Source organism: Microcaecilia unicolor, chromosome 10 (assembly GCF_901765095.1).
Source record: "Microcaecilia unicolor chromosome 10, aMicUni1.1, whole genome shotgun sequence".
Classification (NCBI taxonomy): Eukaryota; Metazoa; Chordata; class Amphibia; order Gymnophiona; family Siphonopidae; genus Microcaecilia; species Microcaecilia unicolor.
In genome coordinates this window covers 216,200,604-216,227,294 of record NC_044040.1, presented here as the reverse complement: position 1 = coordinate 216,227,294, position 26,691 = coordinate 216,200,604, and the positions used below count along the sequence as shown (strand labels likewise).

The window sequence follows — 26,691 nt, the reverse complement described above, 5'->3', positions numbered from 1 at the left end:
TGCTACACACACTGAGGCATATTTTCAAAGCACTTAGCCTTCCAAAGTTCTATAGGTTTCTATGGAACTTTGGAAAGCTAAGTGCTTTGAAAATATGCCTCACTGTAACCTAGATCAGTTCCTTATATCTTGTTTAAATTGTAGAAAGAACTTACCTTTAGTTTAGGTAACCATCTAATTATCCCAACTGACTCCGTACCGCCCATCTTGTCCCCATCTATATATCTGCACTTGGCCCCTCAGCTAAATGGTGAACTGTATAGTATCATAGCAATGTTATTTGAATGTTCTAATGGGTGCTTATTAGATATTCCATCACTATTATGCTTACATCGCATTATATTTCTGTTATTTGAATTTTACTGCTGTTAAATGTGTATATTTTTGATCCTGCTTCGTGGCAGTCCTATTATTAGGTTTCAATTTGCTGCTTCCAAGTTTTCATCTGTCACTGTGTCTATTAAAGGCGTATTTTCAAAGCACATCGTAACCTATGGAACTTTGTAAGTCTAAGTGCTTTGAAAATGAGCCCCTAAGTCTATAATTGTTCATTTTACTATTGTAATGCTGTTAACAAAGAAGAAATTAGATCTTACCTGCTAATTTGCTTTCCTTTAGTCCCTCCGGACCGGACCACAGTCTCCACCTGCTGGAAGGCGAGCACAAGCCATCAGTCCAATCCTGGTCCGGTCCGGAGGGACGCTAAGGAAATTGTAAGTTTGATGTTAAACTATACCTACTGTACACCACCTTGAGTGAATCTCTTCATAAAGGTGGTTAATAAATATGCTTGTACTTTCAATCTAGGCAATGCTGCTGATGGATTTATGTTAGTATTTTATAGACACACAGACGTCCATGGGCTTACAAAATGGTACCATAAAACGGTGCCTTCCTACTCACTTAACTTAGGCAGTTTCAGAAAATGACCCCATCTTGCTTTACAGCATTAAAAGCAGAACTTAACTAAGAGAGAAAGGGTTTGTAGCATTCTTGGGGGCTAAAGGGCTCCCGTTAGTGTCTTTTGGGAAAATGCAACTATTAGTGCTGGCAAACCATTAATAAGGACAAGGTCACTGGACACCAGCTAAACAATCTAATCTCTAGCCGCACCTCACCCCCAAGCTCTCCACTTGCTGCTGCTATTACACAAAACACTTTTGGGGTGACCCACACCTTATTCCACTGCCTATGACTACTACTACTATTTATCATTTCTATAGCGCTACAAGGCATACGCAGCGCTGCACAAACACAGAAGAAAGACAGTCCCTGCTCAAAGAGCTATGTAATAAAAGTGAGCCAAGTATAGGACAATCAAGCCATTGTGACATCACTGATGAGGTTGGCCCTTATTGGTGGACTGAGGCATTATGACATCACAATATTAGCTCTGGTTACAAGAGACTACTACTACTACTACTACTATTTAGCATTTCTATAGCGCTACAAGGCGTACGCAGCGCTGCACAAACATAGAAGAAAGACGGTCCCTGCTCAAAGAGCTATGTAATAAAAGTGAGGCAAGTATAGGACAATCAAGCCATTGTGACATCACTGATGAGGTTGGCCCTTATTGGTGGACTGAGGCATTATGACATCACAATATTAGCTCTGGTTACAAGAGACTACTACTACTACTACTACTATTTAGCATTTCTATAGCGCTACAAGGCGTACGCAGCGCTGCACAAACATAGAAGAAAGACGGTCCCTGCTCAAAGAGCTATGTAATAAAAGTGAGCCAAGTATAGGACAATCAAGCCATTGTGACATCACTGATGAGGTTGGCTCTTATTGGTGGCCTGAGGCATTATGACATCACAATATTAGCTCTGGTTACAAGAGACTACTACTACTACTACTACTATTTAGCATTTCTATAGCGCTACAAGGCGTACGCAGCGCTGCACAAACATAGAAGAAAGACGGTCCCTGCTCAAAGAGCTATGTAATAAAAGTGAGCCAAGTATAGGACAATCAAGCCATTGTGACATCACTGATGAGGTTGGCTCTTATTGGTGGCCTGAGGCATTATGACATCACAATATTAGCTCTGGTTACGAGACTACTACTACTACTATTTAGCATTTCTATAGCGCTACAAGGCATACGCAGCGCTGCACAAACATAGAAGAAAGACAGTCCCTGCTCAAAGAGCTTACAATCTAATAGACAAAAAATAAATAAAGTAAGCAAATCAAATCAATTAATGTGAACGGGAAGGAAGAGAGGAGGGTAGGTGGAGGCGAGTGGTTACAAGTGGTTACGAGTCAAAAGCAATGTTAAAGAGGTGGGCTTTCAGTCTAGATTTAAAGGTGGCCAAGGATGGGATCAGGAAGTTTATTCCAGGCGTAGGGTGCAGCGAGACAGAAGGCGCGAAGTCTGGAGTTGGCAGTAGTGGAGAAGGGAACAGATAAGAAGGATTTATCCATGGAGCGGAGTGCACGGGAAGGGGTGTAGGGAAGGACGAGTGTGGAGAGATACTGGGGAGCAGCAGAGTGAATACATTTATAGGTTAGTTCAGTTTGCTTTTCTGGCTGTGTATTTGCACATTTACATAAATGTACCATGCATATGCACGACAGAGGGTGGGATGCTTCATAGAAATTATTTAGAAGAAACCAACCCCACACATATTGTGCATTTCACCAACATTGAAGTGGCTCTTTAGCATCACGTAATAGTACCTTTCTATTAAACAAAGACTTTATAACCATTACAGATTTGGGAAGAAATTTACAACTGTTATAGCAAAGTGTATGAAGGGTCTTCATAGGCCTCAATAGACCGTACTGAACCTTGGCTCTGACATTTAATACACAACGGTATTCACAGTAACCTGCACGTAAATACAAACGCGTCTACATTCAGACAAACATGAACAGTGCCATCCTGTTTTAACAGACCGAGGAGATGCGCCGTTTGTCCAAATGAATCACAAATGTGAAAATTCTCACTGGCACTTAACCAGCAGTTAAGTCTCTTCTTCAGAGTACTGGGGGAGGGGAGGAGAATAAGGCACAGACAGGGGAACATCTGGATACCTGTTTGTGTGGATGGTGAAAATTATATTTTTAAAGAAAATGGTGGAAAAAGTTTCTAGGTGGTGCTGTCAGAGCAAGTGCTATAAAAACAGGTGATGTATGGTGTGGGAAGCCCCTTCTACCACATGGTCACAGTGCATTTGGGATCCCCTGCCTGGATCCTGGTAGCAGAAAAGGCAGAGACAGACACTCCCTCCCCAGACTCAGGAGGGTGAAGTGAGTGGGGGAGGGGGGTAGCTATGTTTTCACTAGTCCACAGAAGCATAGTCTTCAGCTCACAACCCATGAATCCCATACCTAGATCCTAGGAGCAAAGAGTGGGCACTGGGTCAGGGGATCGTTCCACAAGGCAAGAAAGTGTCTGGTCTGCAGCATTCCCTTCTCCAGATCACAGGAGAGGACAAAAAGTGAGCCTAGAGCTTGGGGATACCACCACCCCTCCCACCCCCCAAAAGGATGCCGTAAGGAAACATCATGTAAGCACAGAAGGATTTTAGTACAGCTTCCCACGGATTACTTATACAATGATGCATAACAGGAGGGATATAAAATTTTTATATTCAGTACAAAGCATTCAGAAAGGGTGAGATCATGGGAACATTTCAATACATACCAATACCATCTTCTCCTTTGCTGGTGTTATGGCTATACTGTTAAATGTAGCAACAGCCCCTGTGCCAGTGTTATGAGAACCAAGTCCAGCTGTGCAGGGTTCCGGGTTAGGACACACTGTAAAGGGACTATAGGGCTGAAGGGGTTACATCAGCAGTAGGGTTGTTTGTTTTTTTTTAAGACGGCTTACTTAGGTGCCAACTGCAAGAAGGCTTTTTTCTTTTTAGATTCAAATTTACTGGAGTGCATAGGAGCCAACTCTGTGGGTGATGTGGGTGCTTGAGCACCCCCAATATTGAGAAAATTCCTTGTATGTGTCCAAGGAAGGGTTATTTTCACTGGGCTTAGCACCCCCAATAATTTTGAAAAGTTGGATCCTATGAGTGGAGTGTAGATAGAACCAGTCAAGACTTGCACGATTATAAGAGAATCCTAAACAGCAAGGAAGGATTAGGAAAAAAAACAACAAACTTTAAGGAAATAAAACACAACAGGAAGAAACAAAGGGACCTAATAATTTAATGGCAGAGATAAATGAGCACGAACACGTGTCAGGGCTCTCAAACAAAAAAAAAACTCTCCCATATACAAAACTGCTTATTAACACTGATATGTCTTAGTACCAGAGCCTGGTGTATACACTCATCCACGATATTGTGCGCAGTAACCAGAAAGTGCTGAAGGCGGCGGATCCTCCGGGAAAGCTGCTTGCTGACTGATGAACAAAACGTCACCTTCGATCCTCTTCTCTTGAAAACAAAAAGAGTGCCAACACGAAAGGCTTCCCAGGATCCTCCTCTGTCAGTGATGCAGGATGCCTCCTCCTGGTGGGGGGGATTAGTGTACCAAGGGCTGCACTTCCCTCCAGTCCACATGCAGGTGGGAGGGGGACATAGCTTATCAGTTTCAAACCAGACAAACGCAGAACAGAAAGAGAAGAAACACTTATTGCAAGCAGCATCAGTTTCATAAGGTCATCTTTGTATTTCGAAAGCTTGAATTATCCCTGGAACAAAAATTAAAAAAAGGAGAGGTGTGGGGGAGAGATAGACATAGCTGGACAAATACATAAGTTAATCAGCGCTGGTCTTTTCTTGACCATAGGGAAGTATAATGGCAAGCACAGCTAGAGAACTGTGAAACTAACTCTACCAGATGCAAAAACACAGCCTGAACTGCGACAGCTATTTCTACTCTACAGTACTCGAGAGCAAGCAATAGCTAAATTTGTCATTGCCTGGTAACTCCTGTCCATCCAGCAGTCCCTGACATCTATTCCTGGGTATGCAATATATCCCCCTTCCTCCCAGACCTGCCAAGGGTGGGCACTCTCCCACTTTGGGAGTTAACCTCCTGTTCGTGCCCCAGCCACTGAAAGACTTGAGCAGAGCAGCACTCAAATCTCATGTATGTGACAGACCCTATGCCTTTTATTCTCCTCTGCCGGCAACATGAGCAACCTCAAATCTATAGGGCTGACACTTCCTGCAGGTGATTTTATACGATAAAGGGGAACCCATAAAGGAGGAAGTGAAGGGCTGTCAGGCTCCAAGCACTAGAAGATAAAAGTGCAAACACATCATGAATTGGGGGGGGGGGGGGGGGGGAGGGGGCTGAGGAAACGATACCTTTCCTCAAACCTCTCCCTGTTGCTTTTGAGGATCTAAAATTTAAATCCAGCACTGGGTACAGTGCCTCATTTTCTCAACAAGTGACCATAAATCTTATTCATAGGGTCCGTTTCCCCTGACTCACTTGCTATAACGCTGACCTGGAATGGAGTGGGGGTCATTTCCCTGCCCCACAGTCTATCACTATAATGCTAGGCCATTCTTCCCCCCGAACCCCTCACCAGAGCAAATCACTGTGAAGCTGCATCATGGGAGGGAGGGAGAAGAGGCCTAGTGGGCCGAGTACTGGGGAAGGCATTTTATGTCACTGTCCCAGTTATCCTCTTCGGGGCAGGACCAATTTTATGTAAATACTTATTAATGTACAGTGCTGTGAATGCTCAGTAATGTTACAAAAATAATCATCATTTTCAAAACGGTCAGTCATGGTAATGATTAGGGCTTAATTTTCCCCTAAACCTAAGATTCCTGATAATTTAAAGGGACCTGGCATTATATCATTTCTATTTTAAAGAATAAACATGACGTTGGCCCTCAGAAATAATGGTAAACTGGCACAAACATTGTAAATATTGTTGATACTTATTTCCCCGAGAAAAGCTGGTGAGAAAATATGCAGAAACTATGGGGAAACGGGCAGCAGAGATATGTATGATATTTTCTTCTCTGTTTTCACAAGCAGAAAGCCAAGACAATCTTCGAAAACAGCCAAAAATCCATTTCTAAAGCACCACAAGCTGACAACCCAAGAGCAGACTGCAGTAGAAGTCTCTGCAGCTCATCAAACGTGCCCCTGGTGATGCTGAAAAACGGAAAAACAGCCACTATTCCTTTGCACTAAAGAGGAGTCAGGCTGAGACAGTCCAGGCCACTTAGAAAAATCCAGGAGATCCTACTAGGAAAGTCTCAGAAATAGGACGTGGGGACACCAAGTCTATCTGGGTAATCACTGTTTCTGGATCTCTTCTTCAGAAACCTTGTCCAAACCTTTTGAACACAGTCAGGTTACTGGTGTGTGCAAACGCTGCAATAACACTGTGTTATTTCCTGCCAACCAGCAGGACTTGTTGGTTTGTGAGCAAATAACAGTTAAAGCAAAGAAACACAGCAAGAGCTTAAATTAATACAATGCATTAAGAAGATGGTGGACAACGCGACATTAGGACACCAAGATCAACTTTTAATAAAGGAAATCAAGACCCCCCCCCCCCCAATCCTGCCATTGTAACAGCACCGGATTCCCTGACATCAGCATTACACATCTGCTCCCTTCTCCCATCCAGCCTCCTCCAGTCCTGTTTCTGCATTTGCATTTTCTGTTACTTGCTACACCATAGGGTGATGAATTAAAAAAAATTATTATTAGCCCAGGGGACAATTTGTGACCATGCCAGGGGAAAAGATGATTAAAGTAGCAGATCCAAAATGTCGAGAACGGCCGATTTTTCATGTCATGGGTCCATAAGCAGTCTGCAAAAGTTACATTCAAACTTTAACTTTTTTGTTTTTTTCCCATAAAAGGACGGGGTCTGGACTGTTGTACTATAAACTGTTTGCTCTAATATCCTATATAATAAAAGGCACCTCCAACGTTCTGAAGCATTCCTGCTCTCTGTATCCATCTCCTGAATTGACATCACGTACTTCCGGGTTCGTCACAAGCAGAAGTGACCAACCACACGAGGTTTCTCGGCTTCAGAATGTTGGAGGTGCATTCTATTAAATAGGATTGGTCAGTTCCTTGAAGCACAGCCAGAGTTCAGGGTCCTGCACAGTAACGCTCAGACACCAGAGAGAGAGGGGGGGGGGGCTGACACCAGAGAGAGGGAGGGAGGGGGGCCTGACACCAGACAGGAGGGGGAGGTATCTCTGTCTCACACACACACTCTCTCTCTCTCTCACACACACTGTCTCTCACACACTCTATGTTTCACACTATCACATTCACTCTCTATGTGTCACACAGAGGCATATTTTCAAAGCACTTAGCCTTCCAAAGTTCCATAGGTTTCTATGGAACTTTGGAAGGCTAAGTGCTTTGAAAATATGCCTCAGAGTCACTCACACACTCTCTTGGTCTCATATGCTCAGTCTCACAGAGAGTCTGTGTCTCTCACACACACACACTCTCTCTCTCGCACACATTGTATCTGTGTGAAACACATTCTCTCTCTCTCACACTGTCTCACATACGCACTTGCACACACTCTCATTCTCACACACACTCTCTCTCTCTCTCTCACAGACACACTCACACCCAGACTCACTACTCTCTTACACACACACACACACACACTCTCTCTCTCTCTCTCACACACTCTTCTCAAACATACACACTCCGAGGAAAACCTTGCTAGCGCCCGTTTCATTTGTGTCAGAAACGGGCCTTTTTTACTAGTAGTTCAATAAAACCTCTTTTTTTTTTTTGTTTGTTTCTGGTGACGTCAGCCACCTGTTCCCAGAGACGGTCACATTCAGAGTAACTAGCCTGTGTCTAGACGGTGAAAGAACTGTGTAACTTTTGGTGTACACAGAATTTAGCAGAAGATAACTACTCATATCAATTATTTATTGTTAATTATGTTCCTTGATTTATAAATATAAGATGACCAGAAATGCCAGTTAAAGCCAAAGATCTTGTGTTCAACTAGGTTCTTGGGGGCAGATTAAAAATTTACAGAAAGGACTGGCAGAAACCCTGGGCAGGAACAGATCCTACAGCACAAGCCACTCTGCTGCGACCACAGGCCACTCGGTTTCCCTTCCGTGACCTTGTGGTCGCTGCCGAGTGGTTTATAAACATTTTCTAAATGTTGGCAAAGCACAGGCCGCCTCAGACACACACATTGCAGATGTAGAAAGCCCAGTTTGATATGAAATGCTTAGCGAGTGGCTATGAATTCTGAGTTAAGACCCCTCTTGGTGCAGTCCAGTCAGTCCCCATAAGTGTTTTCCTCAAACACCAGCAGCGACACATTCTAAGCAGCAAGCAGACGGTATGTGTGTCTCTCAGCCAACCAAAGAGCAAATGTGGACTCTCAGTAAGAAATGGGGGGAATTTTGCCAAAAAACGAATTTAGAAGAAAGAGGGATAGATGACTTATTAGGATTAAAAAAAACCAACAACTCCAAATCAAGTCCATCAGATAAAGCCTCCTCCAAACTAAATTAACTTTCTTCAGATTTCAGACTTTGATTTTTATTAATGTAGACAAAACCAACGATATTTGTCATTTTACTTTTATGGGTCATGAACGAAACAAAGCCAATGTTTGCCTGGAAAGAAAGACAATCTGCTGGGAGATGAAGGCTGGGGAAGAGAGTGGCTGAGAGGTACAGCATACACCATATGTAGAAGAAAGATGAGGCCCTACCGCTGGCACAGAGATGGGGAGAATGCAGTCAGCGGCCACTGTTGGTCACCAGGCCGTGAAATTCCTCCCAGGCCCTGGGCAAGCCAGAGACAAGAGAAAAAAAAAAAAAGACAAGACAAAACAAAAGGAAAATAAGAAAAAAAACCCAAAACTTTAGATCCATGTCTCCGTCATGTGAGAAATAATGTAAGCCTAGAGAGAGGGGTTATGTTTTTACATCTTGAGTGGTATCTGTAAGTTGGGAGCAGCAGGCTGCACTGGACGCTGCAGGGATAGGTCAAAGATATGGTTACCTACAGTTTATACATTTAGACTACTGGTTGGGATCTCTCAGTTATTGGGAAATGTCTTCCAAGTATTATCAGATGCTGCACCGCCCAAAGCTAAACGAGGCCTATGAACCTATTTCTCGCCCCTATCAACAGCTGCTACCTGCCTCCTCATTCCCTGCTGCTCCACAGTTCAAACATGGCTACAACTTGTCTAATGTGAGGTAGAATTACTAGTTACCAGCTGCGTGACCCGGAGTCTTCTGTGAGGTGTGTGTGTGTTTAGAAACAAATAAGTGGAAACTGATTTGTGCCGATAAGCTGTTCCCACCAAGTGGAGAAAACAACAGAGTAGCCTAATGGTTAGAGCAGCAGGCTGAGAACCAGAGAATCCTGGTTCAAAATCTAGAGCTCCTTATTATCTTGGGTAGGTCACTTCACCCTCCACTGCCTCAGGTTCAAATTTAGGCTTTAATGTCTCTGGAGATAGGAAAATATTTACTGTACTTGGATGTAACTTGCCTTAAACTACCACTGGAAAAAAAAAACCAGAATCCAAAACCCCCCAGTCTTCCCTGGTGGTCGGAGTAGTAACTAACTAAAGATTCTCCTCTTTCAGAGTGTCTGTGTGGAAATAAAAATCCCTAGTGAATCAGACCCTAAATTAAGAAATCTCAGTTTATTGTAGAATATGCAATCTTGTCATTGAGGCTGAAGGAAAGTTTATGCAATAACCCCTCTCAATATGGCTACTGGATTTCAGTTATGTTTGACCTCAAAGCATAATCAAATACATTTTACTACTTTTAACAAAAAGCAAAAACCACACAGCTATACAGGTGACTGAAATCCAGAGTAGCCGCCTAACGGTTAGTGCAGTGACCTGAGAACCTGGAGGAACTGGGTTCGATTCCCACTGCAGCTCCTTGTGACTCTGGGCAAGTCATCTAACCCTCCACTGCCCCAGGTACAAAATAAGGACCTGTATATAATATGTAAACCGCTTTGATACTAACCACAGAAAGGCGATATATCAAATCCCATTCCCTTTCAAAAACTATTTCAAATTCTCTAAACAGGCAAAATGTCCTTAGTCCGTCAAGGAGAGAAAGAGACTCATGGGTCAACAGTGGCTTTGGTTTCCTCAGGGTTGTCTTTGGCAGAAACACCATTTTGGTTGAAGGGGCTAAAGAGACAGCCAGCCATCCCTGTCCCCAAGCTCTCTAATTGTCGATTACATAACTGGTGAAATGACAAGAAACAACCAACACTGCAAATGAGAACAGAACGTCCCGGAACATGTCACAACCAGGTAGGAGTAAAGAAAGGAAGTTATCAGGCTTAGACCACATTCCACCATTCTGTCTACCAGAAGAGTCTAGAATGGATGGGTTGCAATACTTTTGTCCATGCCACTGTCCTATAGATTTATACAAATTAAACTGTATATACCTCTACTCAGAAGCTGCCAGGTCCCTGAATGTGCTCATTCCCTCAGTCTCTCTGATACACGTCACTGTAGTGGATTTTGTAGCGGCCTCAACTTTCTTCAGTCCTCCGAAAAGTAAAGTATAAACTAAAATATTGAGGCACGGAAATGAAAATTATAAGTTACTCTTCGGAATTTTGGAATAATGCTAGATTCAGAATCAAGTAGATTACGTTATTTCAACAGTTTCATCAACTTCGTACTCTCGATAAACCGAAAGGTCCGATTCCATTGTGTGATTTTCGAACAGTCTTGCAAAGCCTTCTAATATCTAGGTTGGGTTATTGCATTCTCTATACCTTGGACTGTCAGGAGCCTGGGTACAGGCTCTGCAAGTTATTCAAAATGCGGCAGTATGTTTAGTATCTTAAGCCTTCACTGGTTACCAATAAAATTTTGGATATTATTTAAAACTAGTAAAAAAGCCCCGTTTCTGATGCAAATGAAACGGGGGCTAGCAATGTTTTCTTCTGTGTGCATGTGGCAGTGTGTGTGTCCCTGCCCTCTGGCCTCTCTCCCCTCCCCCCTCTGAGTCCTTCACTGTTACAGAGCCAGCGATTTGATTTCATGCTCTGCTGTTTTCCTTCACTGACTGTGTTACAGAGAGGGCGGGGCAGGCACTCATAGGGAAACTGGATATCTTGCCCCCTTCACACTTCCGGCTGGAGGCTTCATAGAACGTTGGTGTTGGCTTTTATATAGAGAGATGATGGTATTAATCCAGAGAGTGTACAGTACAATGCCTCAATATTTTAATGACAGTTTGACCATGTATCGACCAAATCGAGCTCCGTTCAGAAATGGTGAAGCAATTATGTTACGACTTGCCATTTCTCCGATACACAAAAACAATCCTTCTCTACCGCAGATGCAGAATTGTGAAATAATTTACCTGGTTACCTGGTTTCTAAATCTCCATAAATACCTGTACAAAATAAGTGTTTGAAAGTTTCTTAAATTGTTGCTTGCTAGGGCATAATCTTTTTATGGAGATTTAGCACTTGGACTGTCCTACAGCCCTTCTTGCAGCATACAAATATTGCTTTTTTGGATTATAATCTGGTGTTTTGTGACATTTTTATGAACATGTTTTTATAACCTGCTTTGAGATTAAAGAAGGTAATAAATGTAAAAAAATAAATAAAATAAAATAAATGTATGTTCTGATCGTTGAGCTCAGTCACCTCCAGATACCGAAGGAGGGCTTGACACACTTCCAATGTACAGAGAATGCAAAAGTCTTCACCAAAATCCTCCCTACAGAAAGAGGGAGGCATGAGCATCTGATTCACATGGTAGGCCAAGATGACCTTCAAGAGGAAAGTGGAAACAGTCTGGATGGAAACTCCCCCCTCTGTGAAATGTATAAAAGGCTCATGACAAGATAAGGTCTGGGTCTCCAAAATTCTACTGGCTGAACAAATGACCAACAGAAATGTCCTTGAATATATGGTCCTTAAGAGACACCCTCCAAATAGGCTCAAAGTGAGAACCCCTAATATGCAGAGGACCAAATTGAGATTCCAGGACAGGACAATCAGATGCACTGGAGGTCAAAGGTATATCACATATGGCAGGGTGTGAAGCTGACGACACATCCTCCAATCCACCAAGAAAACATAACAAGGCTGCCACCTTGACCTTCAGAGAACTGATGGCTTGGTCTTTGTAACCTTCCTGAAGGAAAAGCCAAAATCTGTGACAGCGAAGCTTGAAATGGAGAAAGAGACTGCTCTGCACTCCAGGCTTCAAGAAGCCCTCCAGGCTCGTGCACATACGCCTTGGGGCTTATCCAGAAGCAAAATAGATATTCCATCAGTATGGGACCTTGGGATAGGAGTCCCTTAACTTGTGGAGACTTGAGCCCCTTTTTCACATACCATGGATGCCTTCGGCCAATGATGGCCCCTCCAGGATCCCTAGGCTGAGATTTACTACAATCCGTGACCTATCAAGGGCCATGGGGGAAAGAGAATTCCCTCCATCAACCACTGCTGTAGAAGTGTGTCCACTCAAGCTGACCCACAACTTTGTGCTGACTGAACACACACAGACCCTTCAAATTCTGCTACCTCACCACCAGATCCAGAAAAGGAAAACCCCAATAGACTTTGACAGAGAAGGCCTTCTTGTACATTGCCATGGGTCTATAGAGCATGCCTGCTGAGGACATCCTCCTGTGCGTTGTCTATGCCCATTATGTGAGCCGCTGACAATGCTGCAAGACGGATCTCCATCCGCTGAAATGTCACAGTTTCCTCCCGGACCACTGAACAACTCATCACTTCCCCATCGGATCTCCATCCGCTGAAATGTCACAGCTTCCTCCCGGACCACTGAACAACTCATCACTTCCCCATCGGATCTCCATCCGCTGAAATGTCACAGCTTCCTCCCGGACCACTGAACAACTCATCACTTCCCCATGACCGTTCAGGAAGGCTACTGTTATGGCATTGTTGGACAGAACCCTGATTGCCTTGTTCCAAATCAACTCTTGAAAGATGTCCAATGCTCTGTGATCGATCCTTGTCTCCAACCAGTTGATTGATCCGTTGGCCTGAGCAGATGACCATTAACCCTTCGCCACTTGGCCCTGATAAGAGGCTTCCCAATCGGCCAAACCTGTGTCGATTATCACCACTATCCAGTCTAGATTCTCCGGGGGCACTCCTTTCATGGGATTGCTGGCCCTGATCTGTGTCCTCCTCTCTCACAATTGGGGATATCTTTTATTGGTTTTATTTTGATAGAGTGAGAAACTATTTTATTTTTAAGCAACAGAGCATGTGCAGCATTTGCTATCGATTCTAATGGCTCAGTGTACTTTTGTCCACAATGAAGCTCCCTGAAGGAGTTGCCCTGGACTGATCTGGTGGTTACCAACAATCTTTAGGATCACGCCACTAACTAGGACTCAAATTGGCAGGGGGCAAGTCACACAGAACACAACTAAAGCTCAATATGGTTCTGTAATCTATATACCAGTAACATATCCACAAGAGTCAATCTTTCTAAGTTATATCCTTGCAATATAACCCCCCCTGCCCCGCTCGTTTCACCGCCGCCAGAAGCCATTTTTGCAGTCCTTCATATTTACGTCTTCTGTTGCTACACTGTCTGCAGAAGGAACTCATGTTACCAGGCTCATCACAGACGGGCTCGTATGGGCACATTACCAAGATGTAGATGAGAATGTGTGGGCTTGTTACTCAGATGTAATACAGTAAATGACTGCAGCTAAAGACCAATGTGGGACGCACAGTCTGTCCAGGAAAATGGTTCTAACTGCCACTCTGTGCAGGTCCCCCCTCCTCGGATGTCTTCTTTGAAGAGAAAATGATTTAACGTTGCTCTGAGTATGATTCCTAGGCTTGGCTTCCATCTTCTTGCTATTTAAGGATTCTGTGTTTAGCTCAGTGCTTTGCAAATTCCTCCACTGAATGTGGAATTACAAGGGCACTTTTACCCATTGCTCAGTAATGAGGTGGTGGTGGCATGACAGGGTATAGATCGATGTACACAGGATAACAAAATTTCAGGCAGCAAGTAAACAAGACACATTTCAAAGGATGCAAAAAACAAAACAAAAGCCCTCTTTACCAAAACACATGAAAAATAACAGAACCTGCTGCAACATTCAACACTCAATAATAAGCCCACTTAAACTGCAAAACATTCTCCACATAAAACTGTAATATGTTTAAAAAACTGAAACAAGTTGAACATTTGAGGGTTAAATTAGGCTCCATCTGCAAAGAGATCCCGGAGGCCTTCCAGACTAGAGAGCTGCACGGCTTCCGTCCCCGTGGGAATCCCGCGGGGACGGAGGCAGTTCCTGCGGGGTTCCCGTGGGGATGGAAGCAGTTCTGCGGGGTTCCCGTGGGGACGGAGGCAGTTTCTGCGGGGTTCCCGTGGGGACGGAGGCAGTTCCTGCAGGGTTCCCGTGGGGACGGAAGCAGTTCTGCGGGGTTCCCGTGGGGATGGAAGCAGTTCTGCGGGGTTCCCGTGGGGACGGAGGCAGTTTCTGCGGGGTTCCCGTGGGGACGGAGGCAGTTCCTGCGGGGTTCCCGTGGGGATGGAAGCAGTTCTGCGGGGTTCCCGTGGGGACGGAGGCAGTTCCTGCGGGGTTCCCGTGGGGATGGAACCAGTTCTGCGGGGTTCCCGTGGGGACGGAGGCAGTTCCTGCGGGGTTCCCGCGGGGATGGAGGCAGTTCTGCGGGGTTCCCGTGGGGACGGAGGCAGTTCCTGCGGGGTTCCCGTGGGGATGGAAGCAGTTCTGCGGGGTTCCCGTGGGGACGGAGGCAGTTTCTGCGGGATTCCCGCGGGGATGGAACCAGTTCTGTGGGCTTTCCATGGAAGTGTAAGCTGCACCTGCACCAGCCTCTCATCTACCGAATACCAATTTATTTGAGTGCTGTCTCCTCCTCCTCCTCCTCTTCTTCCTTGCTTTAACAGCATAAATGTGGAAAGTCTTCCATTAAGGAGGTGGTAGAGTCACAAATGATGACAGAATTCAAAAAGGCATGCTAACCTTAAATGGCTGCATGTGTGCGGATATGTCAAATGACACTTAGATGGCGACTCTGGCTGTGATGAATTAGAGCTGATACCTGGCAGACATATATGGTCTGTGTCTCATACATGGCAATCTGGTGTAGGATGGGCTGGAAAGGGCTTAGACAGCAACTTCAGTGGCTGGAACATGAGGACAGTGCTGGACAGACTTTTACGGTCTGTGTCCCACAAATGAGAACATGAATAGGCTGGAGTGGGCTTTGATGGCAACTCCAGCAGTTGGAACATAAGGATGGGGCCAGATAGACTCCTGTGGTCTTTGTTCCAGAAACACGAAAGAAAGACCATAATCAAGTATATAATATCACACTCGTTGATTTAATGATGAATTGATCATGAGTGTGACTATTGGGCAGAGTGGATGGACAGTTCAGGTCTATTTGCTGTCACTTACTATGTTACTATTAATCCTCTTTGCTCCCAGGCTGGTGCACAGACCTCAGCTCTGACACAGGCACGAGAATCAGTTGTCACCTGACCTACTGGCGTGTGCATGTGGCGACCTCTCAGCACACACTGCCAGTGAATCAGAGACAAATCTTACATGTGCGCACCAGAGTGTTCCAAGTTCCAACTTCCGTTCCTTCCTTGCCTACAGTGCTGTGGCTCAAATCCAGAGAGAGACTGAGGGAGCTGACTGGAACTTTCTTTTTTGTACTATTAAATTCTTACGGGGATGGGTGGGGATGGGTTAAATTCTTGCGGGGACGGGTTGGGATGGGTTAAATTCTTACGGGGATGGGTGGGGATGGGTTAAATTCTTGCGGGGATGGGTTAGATTCCAGCAGGGACGGGCGGGGATGGGTAAGATTTCTGTCCCCGTGCAACTCTCTATTCCAGACTAATTAGCAGCAGCATACAATGGGTTAACTTCTCAGTTATCATGCCAGAACATTTCAAAGATAAAGCTGTTATGTTCAACTAATTCCTCTACTTATTTTTACAGAATTAAAAGCAAAATAGTTTCAATGTCTGCTCCAGCTCTATGGTGACCAATGTTTGTTTTGAGAAGCAGACGAGCCATCTCTTACTACATTATGGAGTACAAGAATCCAGGAGCTACTTGGTGGGGGGGGGGGGGGGGGGGGGGGGAGGGAAGAAGAGCTGAGGAATGCAGCTGGCAACTATTTATTTTATTTATTTGTTACATTTGTATCCCACATTTCCCCACCTATTTGCAGGCTCAATGTAGCTTACATAGTACCGGAGAGGCGATCGCCAACTTCGGTATGACCAAATACAATATGAATCCCAGCGATACAATCACAAGGAGAAAACCCACTCACCCCCCCCCCAACCAATAAAAATGACTCAAATTCACTGGCAGAAACTCCAGAAGATGTCCTTATGGCTAAAGATCTTTCAAGAGCTTTCATTTTAAGTTATGTCCACATGGCTGGCACAGATTCTACGGTTCTTGCTCTGTAGGCACAGACTGTCCTGAACAAAATCTTTATTCAATAAAGTTCGATAACTAGAAGATTAATTTTAGGCTTATTTCACACACTAGACCATTGATTTAATTGTTGTGGTTTTCAACCTGGTGGATACAGCAGCTAGTTGACAATCAGGGAAGTAAAAAAGTACATAGACCACTCCTATCACTATTACTACCCATGACTTTGGGTTAAGTGTTTTATGTTCCACTGGATCCTCTGGGTCAGGAACTAACTATCTGAACTGTAACTCACCTTCAGCTTGAGTTTGAAAAGGTGAGGAATATCAAATCAAAATCCAAGAAGCCAACTGAAGAACTGAAGGCAACACCCTCCCTTGAGACTAGCTAAAGTACAGTGACCACAGCTCCCTCAACCCACCAATTGGTAAGGTCAGCTCTATCGGATCTACCGATTGTTTTAAATTAGATCTGGATCAAGGTTCGGGAAGACCTGCATCACGGTAAATGCTTGGAAGATAGACAGGGGAATAGATTGCGCTTCTTCAACCCATCATCTTGTTTCAATATTGAACACCAGGTTTACAAAACGTAAAGGTATGTGGTCAGCAGTCGTGTGAGCATGTGCACCTTTCTACTAGGTCTAGAGATTAGAATTAAGTACGATGTTCATTTGTGCAGACATTTGGCCAGACCGGCTCAACAACAATCTTAATGAAGATGATTCTTTCCTTCTGGAGCACTATGTCAATGACTTTTCTATGATGAATGCTTTGAACTATTATTTCAATTAATGTGTACTTGTTGTACATATTGCACCATTATAAAAGGCTTGTGGAGAAAGGCACGTTATTGAACTGAAAGAAGAAACCAAGGTGGTGAAGGTGACAGTTTTATCCTAAGGAGTGAGAAGTGTGTGTCTGTTCCCAGCATGCATGGAGTCACATGGTACAGTGCAGCCCCGATTCTCTTCCCATCCCCCCGATACGTACTTGATGCTGTCAGTGTGCGTTTTGTATTCCATGATGGTGTTGGGAGGCAGGTTCAGCACTCGACGCAAAGTGTCCCGTATCCTGGCTGTCGTTGCCTGATCGCTCGCGGTTTTGTTCCATATGAGATGATGTCTTCCTACAAAATCAAGTGCATCTGCTATTTTCAGATGTCTATTGTCCTTCCCAGGTACCCCAAAAGACAAGTGTGGAAAAACAATGACTACATACTAAATGGGAAAAAAAAAAAACAACCCACACACAAAACAAAAGAGTGTGGAGGAAAGGATTTTTAATCTGGAGAACATGAGGAGGGTGTGAAGATCAACTGAGTTTTATAAATAAATTTATAAGGGTGTGAAAGACATCTAGATGAGAGAGAACAGACAGGAATACACATGTGTACATGGAAATAAAGGGCATTTTAGCACTCTAGTGATACTTGAGCAGAAATGCTAGACATGGTTTTCTTCTGGTAAAAAACTCCCCAAAACGCTCTGTCTGAAGGATTCCAGCTGCAAGAGTGATTTTTGTGGTACATCTCAGGTGGTCAGTGGGACCTAGAGGGTAGGTGCCACTTAACATCCCGACAGTGATGTAAGGGACCAACTCCGGTGCACCCCAATCCACACAGTAAGGAGAATTTTCAGCACTTTGGTTAGCTTTATTTTAGAATTTGAAGGGATTTTTATCTTTGAAGAGATAATGTATTTTTCCCAGGGTTTTTGGCCTTCAAACATGCTATTTTGGAGAGACCATTTTGAATTTTTATAGAGAGTCCAGGACACTAAATCAGTGTACTAAAAAGGTTTTGTGATAATTTGACAGTGCACATTCTGTTACAAGTGTTTTTCAGAGAAGGAAGATGAGGAGGTGTCCACTCGAGAACCCCAGGACAGGGAAGCTGACAAGGAGGCACGAGAGTGCCTCCAGGAGCCAAAACAGACCTGTGGGGGTGTCAGAGGGGTTACCGAAAAGCCCATCCCTGCTTCCGAGTTCAAAGTAGAACTGTTTTGCGAGTGGATCTCATCGTTGTTCCTGCTTTTGGTTTATAACAGCTATTTGCGGGATATACCTAATAGTGTGGAGCAGTGTGATGTGTTTTTCAGGATATCTTCCTCTCCCACCAATCAGGATCCTTGTATTGATTTTGTACTCTTGGGGGCCAGCAAGCCTTAAACCAACACCACCAATGGATTCTGGGTTACCATAACTATTAGAAGAAGTTTCTCCTTTTTAGTCATGCATGCTAGAATAAAAAATTTAACCAATCAGGCACTCCTGGGCTGACACTCAAGAGTCCTATTCAGGCACTAACACCAATGCAAGTCAAGCATGAACACAGCACGGAACGCTGATGAGTGGCTTTTCGTCACAGCTCCATGAACATATATGTCAGCATGGATACAGCACAGACAGATGAAGAGAGATCCGTGTTAAAGCGCCATTTCGCAGGGAAAGGTCTGAGTCCACCCAAGCAGGTTCCCAGGCTGGGACTGCAGAACAAGAACCTTTCTGCCTAGGACAGCTGGCTCCTCCTCACCTGAAAGCGCACTGAAACAACGGCACCACAGATCTCCTCTCCCACCATGAACTGCTCCCCAAGCATTGCCAGAATGAGGTTCTCCCAGCAGCGGGATGCAAGGCCCTTCCGCAGACGGATAATCCACTTCCCACCGTTTTTATTTGCATCATCCTGGAAAAAAGAAAGACGTTATAAATTGAATTTCTAGACGATGGAACAACTGAGTAATTCATCTACATGCAACACTTTTGCCTGCAGCAAGGGTAGCAGAAGAATGATTGTGCTCACCATCTAACAGCCTGAAATGGTACCTGCCATTAAACCATATCTTACAGTCAAATCTGTTAAATCCAGTATTGCCCAGGGATTAACAGATGATCTGGTCACCTGGAGCCCCAGAAAATTACAAGTGTGAATAAAATCTAAAACTGCAGCAGAGATGAAGTAGGAATGACAAAAAGAGCCAAGGAGACATGCATATTTTCAAAGCACTTAGCCTTCCAAAGTTCCATAGAAACCTATCGAACTTTGGAAGGCTAAGTGCCAGTGGCGTACCGGGGGGGGGGGGGGGGGGGGGGGCGCGCCTGTAGCTCTTCGTTTTCATGCTCCCTCTGCCCCGGAACAGGTTACTTCCTGTTCTGGGGCAGAGGGAGCATGAAAACGAAGAGCTGGCAGGCGCGCGGCACCCCCCCCCCCCCCTCAGCGGCGTGCACCCAGGGGACGGGGCGCATCAGCGATCCGCCCCGGGTGTCAGCCCCCCTAGGAACGCCACTGCTAAGTGCTTTGAAAATATGCATCCATGGACCTCAATAAGAATCATTATTCAGTGCAGCAAAGGAGTTATTCAGAACCAGGTCTCCTCGGCCTTTTTTGGTCATTCCTACTCCATCTCTTCTGTATGGTCTATATCTGATTTGGCTCTCCGAATCGAGGTCAGAATAACAGCTAATGCTTCAGATCAATCCCTGTAATATAGCTGAAAAACACACAGATTTGAAAATGCCTACTCACTTCCCACATGGGCTTGATCCCTTCTTTGAAGAGATGGAAGTCGCTGTGACCCGTCAGGTCCCCGGGACGTACCATGTGACTGTAAAACCGCCAAAACTGCTCCACCTGGGGCATGTAGATAAATAGACATAAGTGGCTGACAACCAAGAAAAGACATTCTGGCAATTTAAAGTTTTGCCTTTCGAAAGCAGAGAAAATACAAACAAAATGTGTAGGTGGCTGGAAAAAGCGCTGTAGCTTCAGCTGTTGGGGAAAAAATGAGAAGTGCACAGGCTCAAAGATAATCAGAAAAAACACTAGTTTTAGTTTGACTACTTTATCATCACCTTAGCAGCAAAGAACAATAAAACAAAAGAATTTCTTAGTGTGTGAACTTTCTGCTACATCACTACAGTTCAGAAATGTGTGCGTACAGTGAAGGGAAGCTTAGTGCTGGGCTTATAAATTCTTACACAGATGTGAAGAAAGCTGTCAGGAGCTGATTTCTTGTTCTGTTATAGATCCAAGGCCTCCAAAAGGGGGGGGGGGGGGGGAAGATTCTCCTGGGCCCGGCCTCTAAGGGGGACCCGACGCCAGGGTCTGTCTCTCTTCTGCTCCTGACAGGACCCTGGTGATCGTGTCCTAACAGGAGCAAGAGAGAGAAAACTCCGGTGCCAGGCCACCCCCCCCCCCCTTAGAGGCTGGGGAGGAGCAGACACAGGGCTTTGGGGCTTCTAGTTTAGCTGGTGGAGGTCCTCAAACCCCACTAGCAGAAGGCCTTCCTCCAGAGTTGTTCTCTGCCGCATTGCCTGCCCTGCGGCCGCTGTTCCCCTCATGTCGTGACATGAAGGGATAAGCAGCAGCCGGGCGATGCGGCAGAGAACAGCGCTGGAGGAAGGCCTTCTGCTGGTGGGGTTTGAGGACCCCCGCCCCCAATTTTTGTGGTCTTGCTACACGGTGGTCATGGTGGGGGGGGGGGGGGGGGCAGCAGCGGCGGACGTTCTAAGGAAAAAACAGTGGAACACACATGTACTTACCGAAGCAAATGAACCAATCTGTTTGATGTTCTGTTCGTAGCTTTGGGAGCAAGTGGGTCTCCCTGGGGTTCTTCTGGAGTACCAGAAAGAGTAATTATACTGCAGTGGGTGTTCGGCTGGGCCTGGCACAACAGCCTGTGAAAAAGAGCAGCTCAGACACTGTCAAACAAGTATTGGAAAGAAAATGCCCCAAATTTACATGCAACATATGCTACTACAAGCAAAATGAGCTTCATGTCACACTCACTTTATGTCTGATTACTGAGCATAGTTTTAGGGGAGAGACCATGATATTGGACAAGTCTATATGGTTTGCTCATAAAGCTAGGTGGGGTCCTCAGCCTACTTTCCAGTCAATTCAAAGCTAAGTGAAAAAGTACTAAGTCAGTCCAATATAAAGCGACCAACATCTAAGTAGAATACATGGAATCACAATATTGCAGTGCTTCCCAAAACCTGATCCTGGAGGCACCCCAGCCAAGTCAGGTTTTCAGGATATCCATAATGAATATTCATGAGAGGAATTTGCATGCAGTAGAACTAGAGGACATGAATATGCATTAACTTGATTTGCATACTCTGCCCCTTTTATATGCAAATCTCTTTCATGCATATTCATTGTGCATATCCTGAAAACCTGACAGGCAAAGGGGTACTCCAGGACCGGACTTGGGAAACACTGGTCTAGGATGAGGAAAGGAAATGCCATGGTTCAGAACCACAGCTGAATGATGTATCCATGGATCACTTGGAGGCACGTATCACTTAACTACAGTATACACGCTCCTTTTATAACGCCTCCGTGACAGAACTGGAGCAGTTATCTCTTGAGAAATTGCTGAAGGACAGGCAGGATGGCAAAGAAATGCCTCTGGGGTGCTCAGACAGGCAAAAATTGGCCATTTGGTTAGATTGTGACTTTTAGACAAGAATATAATTTTCCATCCTTCAGAAAAACTGTATTCTCATGCTGTCTCAATTTCAAAGTACTTGCCAGAGGGGAGATGGTTTATCTCAACAGTGTGAAACACATGACAAAAGTTTGGCAGGGAACCTTCAGAAAAGTGTGAAACCCTTTCATTACCATAGACCTCAAAAGGTGATGCTAACTGCAGCTTCCCATTTACTTTAGGGTTTGTATTATAGGTTACGTAACAATGATACTTTTACTTTCTGACTTGCATAAAGGACACATGAGATACCACTTCTCAGCACACACCACATCAAAACAACACACAAGTTACAGGATTTAGTCCAATAACTCCAGTACTGGCAGCAGGGAAATCCTGAGCTGTAGTCTCAGGGAAGAAGATTTTCTGCTCACACGCAGATGGGTAAGTATTCGAGGAAGAAGGTAATATTGAAAATGCAGATGATAAAAAGGGTGTGTGGGTGCTGTATGTGCCCAATCTCTAATCACCTAGTTAAAGCTGTGATAACACTGCTCTGGGATAACTCATTTTTCTGTGTGTGGAGACTTTCTGTTTTGGATGTGAACACAACACATTGCTATACTTCGAGTAGGATGGAGGTGTTCTGGGCTCACCTTCCTCTTGCACCCTTGGCTTTTGTCCTTCTCTGGTTTTTCCTTCGTACTGTCTTTCTGTGCGCTGTTCTCTTCATTCTGTTCATGGTCCCCACTGTCATCATCCTTCAGACTATATATGAGACAAGAGAGCATAAACAAAGACACACCTCAGTTTGTTCTTCAGAACATGCCCAGCTTTTCTGCAGAATAAAAAGCAAAGTTATAAAATTATGAAGCAGTCCGAGGTAGATTAGAACTACAGAACCCACAAGAAGAGAGAGAAACACTGCTGCAAAATGCAGAAATCACAATGTCCGTGCTGCTACAAAAATGAAAACTTGGCTGATCCATCAAATACAGCATGCAGCTCTCACAGACTTTCTAGAAAAGTTACAAGGATATTTGGAAATTGAGCAGAAGCCTCAAGGTTTATTTCGTCAGCACTCTTTCATGAGTACAGGACAAAACCCTGTTATCCTATGTGAGGTGCTCGCCAGAGCGGCGATTCGTTTATCATAAGCTCACCAGGGTCCCTAAACTACATATATCCCTGACTTGTGTAAATCATTGAATGCCTCAGCGGTTTATCTCATGCTGGAAGGATATAAGTGACTATGTCTGGGAGAAGGTGACTAAAGTTACTAGAAATAAAAAACGAGGTTTTATTGAATTCTCTTAGAGCAAACAGCCCAAAGTTCATCTTTTCATGCGTGAAAATAAAAAGTTACAGAAGTTTAAAGACGTAACTTTTGCAGACTGCTTATGAAAAATCTGTCACTCTCAACATCTTGGATCAGCTACTTTTGACACCTTTTCCCAGAGACGGTCACATATGCAGGATTATTTGTCAGGCAAAGCCAAATATATTACTTTCTGGAATAGAAACCTAGATGAGCAGAATGCTGATTTGCGGTTATATATGGTTTATAAAATATAACAGCAAAACATACTATTTTATATATTATTGTACTGGCTACCAGAGCCTAACATGAGATCACTGTCTACATCAGGAACATTTTCTCCTTCCAAAAGATGTAAAAAGACTGGAAGCAGTGCAAAGAAAAGCTACAAAAATTGTTAGAGATTTGTATTACAAACTGTACGAGGAGAATCTTGCCGAACTGAACATGTATACCTTGGAGGAAAGGAGAAACAGGGGTGGCATGATACAGACGTTCAAATATTTGAAAGGTATTAATCTGCAAATTAACCTTTTCTGGAGACGGGAAGATGGTAGAACTAGAGGACATGAATTGAGGTTGAAAGGGGGCAGACTAAGGAGTAATGTCAGGAAGTATTTTCTTCACGGAAAGGGTGGTAGATACGTGGAATGCCCTCCTGCGGGAGGTGGTGGAGATGAAAACGGTAATGGAATTCAAACATGTGTGGGATAAACACAAAGGAATCCTGTTTAGAAGGAATGGTTCTGCGGAATCTTAGCGGAGATTGGGTGGCGACGCCAGTAATTGAGAAGCAAAACCAGTGCTGGGCAGACTTCTACAGTCTGTGCCCTGAGAAAGGCCGACATAAAAACTTAAAAGAATTTGATCAAAATTGCAGTCTCTCCATGAGTCTAACCTATGTAGTACAGTGTTACCCAAGTTGGTCCTGAAGTACCCTGTTAATAATCAGGTTTTCAGGATATCCACAATGAATATGCATCAGATTGATTTACATACACTGCCTCATTTGTATGTAAATCTCTCTCATGCATATGTATTATGGATATCCTGAAAACCTGACTGGCAACAGTGTATTCCAGGACCCACTTGTAGCAGACAAGCAGTTTAACCCATTAGTGCCCAAAGTTCCCATAATAAGCCATATAGGAACAAAGCAGCCCGGCAGTACTTCTCAACCCTAGCGCCAGTATACCCAGTGGTAATTGGGCAGTGCCACGCACTGCCCAGTTACCACCAGGTTAGCGCGGGAGCCCTTACCACCACCTCAATGGGTGGTGGCAAGGGCTCCCCCGAAATGGCTGCGTGGCAAGTGCTTTACTTGTCGCACGGCCATTTCCTGCAGGAAAAAGCGACTTCCCTTTTACCCGCTGTGGTCAAAGGGGGCCTCAGCATGTGTGACCCCCCCCCCCCCCCCAACACCAGCACAGGTCCCCTTTTGCCGCAGGATGGCAGAAGGGGCCCTGAGTGAGCTACATCTCTTCATTCGCCTGCGCTGGATTTTTTGTTTTTGTGGGGGGGGGGGGGGGGGGGGGGGGAGGTAAGGGCAGTGTTTCCAACAACTTTCTGCTCACCCCAAACCGAACGATTTTTGGGTCTCTCTACTACTACTTAACGTTTCTAAAGCGCTACTAGGGTTACGCAGCGCTGTACAATTTAATAGAGAAGGACAATCCCTGCTCAAAGGAGCTTACAATCTAAAGGACAAATAGGCATATTTTCATGGAACTTTGGAAGGCTAAGTGCTTTGAAAATATGCCTGAAAGTGTCCACAATTATATACTACATCCATCCCTCGGAAAGGGTAATTACTAATAGGGATGAGCTCGTGCTGATGGATTTCACTGGATATAACCAGCTGATTTGTTATTATGGGGATTTCATATTTCTAGGGCCGGGGCTCTGACCCTTATGCTGGGGGAGGGGAAGGGGGCGGGGACGTCTACCGTGGGGGATCAGGACGGGCGGAGAAGGTTTGGGCACAAGCAGCAAATGGGGGGGGGGGGAGAGAGGAAGCTCCATCCTCTCCCCCCCCCCCCCCGGGGGGGGGAGGGTCCGTGGACTGGGGTGGGGGGGTGGGGGCGGGGACGTCTACTGTGGGGGATCAGGACGGGCGGAGAAGGTTTGGGCACAAGCAGCAAATGGGGGGGAGAGAGAGGAAGCTCCATCCTCTCCCCCCCCCGGGGTGGGGAGGGTCCGTGGACTGGGGTGGGGGGGTGGGGGCGGGGACGTCTACTGTGGGGGATCAGGACGGGTGGAGAAGGTTGGGCACAAGCAGCAAATGGGGGGAGAGAGAGGAAGCTCCATCCTCTCCCCCCCCCGGGGTGGGGAGGGTCCGTGGACTGGGGGGGGGGGGGGGGGGGCGGGGACGTCTACTGTGGGGGATCAGGACGGGCGGAGAAGGTTTGGGCACAAGCAGCAAATGGGGGGGGGGGGAGAGAGAGGAAGCTCCATCCTCTCCCCCCCCCCCGGGGTGGGGAGGGTCCGTGGACTGGGGTGGGGGGGGTGGGGACGTCTACTGTGGGGGATCAGGACGGGCGGAGAAGGTTTGGGCACAAGCAGCAAATGGGGGGGGGGAGAGAGACGAAGCTCCATCCTCTCCCCCCCCCCCCGGGGTGGGGAGGGTCTGTGGACTGGGGGGGGGGGGGGGGGGGCGGGGACGTCTACTGTGGGGGATCAGGACGGGCGGAGAAGGTTTGGGCACAAGCAGCAAATGGGGGGGAGAGAGAGGAAGCTCCATCCTCTCCCCCCCCCCCGGGGTGGGGAGGGTCCGTGGACTGGGGTGGGGGGGTGGGGACGTCTACTGTGGGGGATCAGGACGGGCGGAGAAGGTTTGGGCACAAGCAGCAAATGGGGGGGGAGAGAGAGGAAGCTCCATCCTCTCCCCCCCCCCCCCCCGGGGTGGGGAGGGTCCGTGGACTGGGGGGGGGGTGGGGCAACGCTAGACTCACGCGTCAAATTTGTTGTTCATCCTCCCTCTCCTTCCTCCTCTGACGCTCCTCTCGGCCGCTTCTGAAGCTGAACTCTGGCGAACGGCCACTTCTTCCGGGGCAGCAGCGGCGGAACTCAAGCTGCGCCGCCACATTTCCGGCCGGCCCTTCAGCGGCGCCATCTTGGGTGAGTCCTACGGCTGCAGCTGGGTTCACTACTAAGGAGGTTTAATAGACAAGCGATGAAGTGACGTCAAAACGCCGAAACCGATTAGGTCAGTCTGACTTTTCCATTCCCCGCGCAGCCGTCATCCCCGTATACTCAAAACAAAGCAAGCCAGACCTATGAGCTGCTGCATCCACGTTGTCGGTCTTTATTGTTGTTGGCAGCATTTGTATTTAATCTCACTTATATTTTCAAGCACGCCAGCTTTGTGCAGCATACGGATGTATACAGAGGAAGCATAAAAATGGGATAACTTTTCATAGGTAGAGTAGTACTTTGTTGTAAATCTTAATCAGCGGACAAGTGACACTAATCGTGCCATGTCTGATAAGTTATGGAAATGATTTTGGATGAAATCTATGAAACCTGTTGCTTCTGCCGCTATATTGC

General features: G+C 45.7%; 1 protein-coding gene across 1 annotated transcript; it reads right to left on the bottom strand.

Moving 5' to 3' along the window:
• Positions 1-4,160: 4,160 nt before the first annotated feature.
• On the bottom strand, positions 4,161-26,185 carry EIF4E2 (eukaryotic translation initiation factor 4E family member 2). Its single transcript, XM_030216068.1, is given in 9 exon segments — positions 4,161-4,665; positions 8,665-8,738; positions 17,389-17,512; positions 17,515-17,524; positions 18,929-19,081; positions 19,922-20,026; positions 20,938-21,072; positions 22,484-22,595; positions 26,097-26,185. Coding segments are annotated over 8 exon segments (705 nt in total). The 5' UTR covers positions 26,117-26,185; the 3' UTR covers positions 4,161-4,665; positions 8,665-8,692.
• Positions 26,186-26,691: the final 506 nt, after the last annotated feature.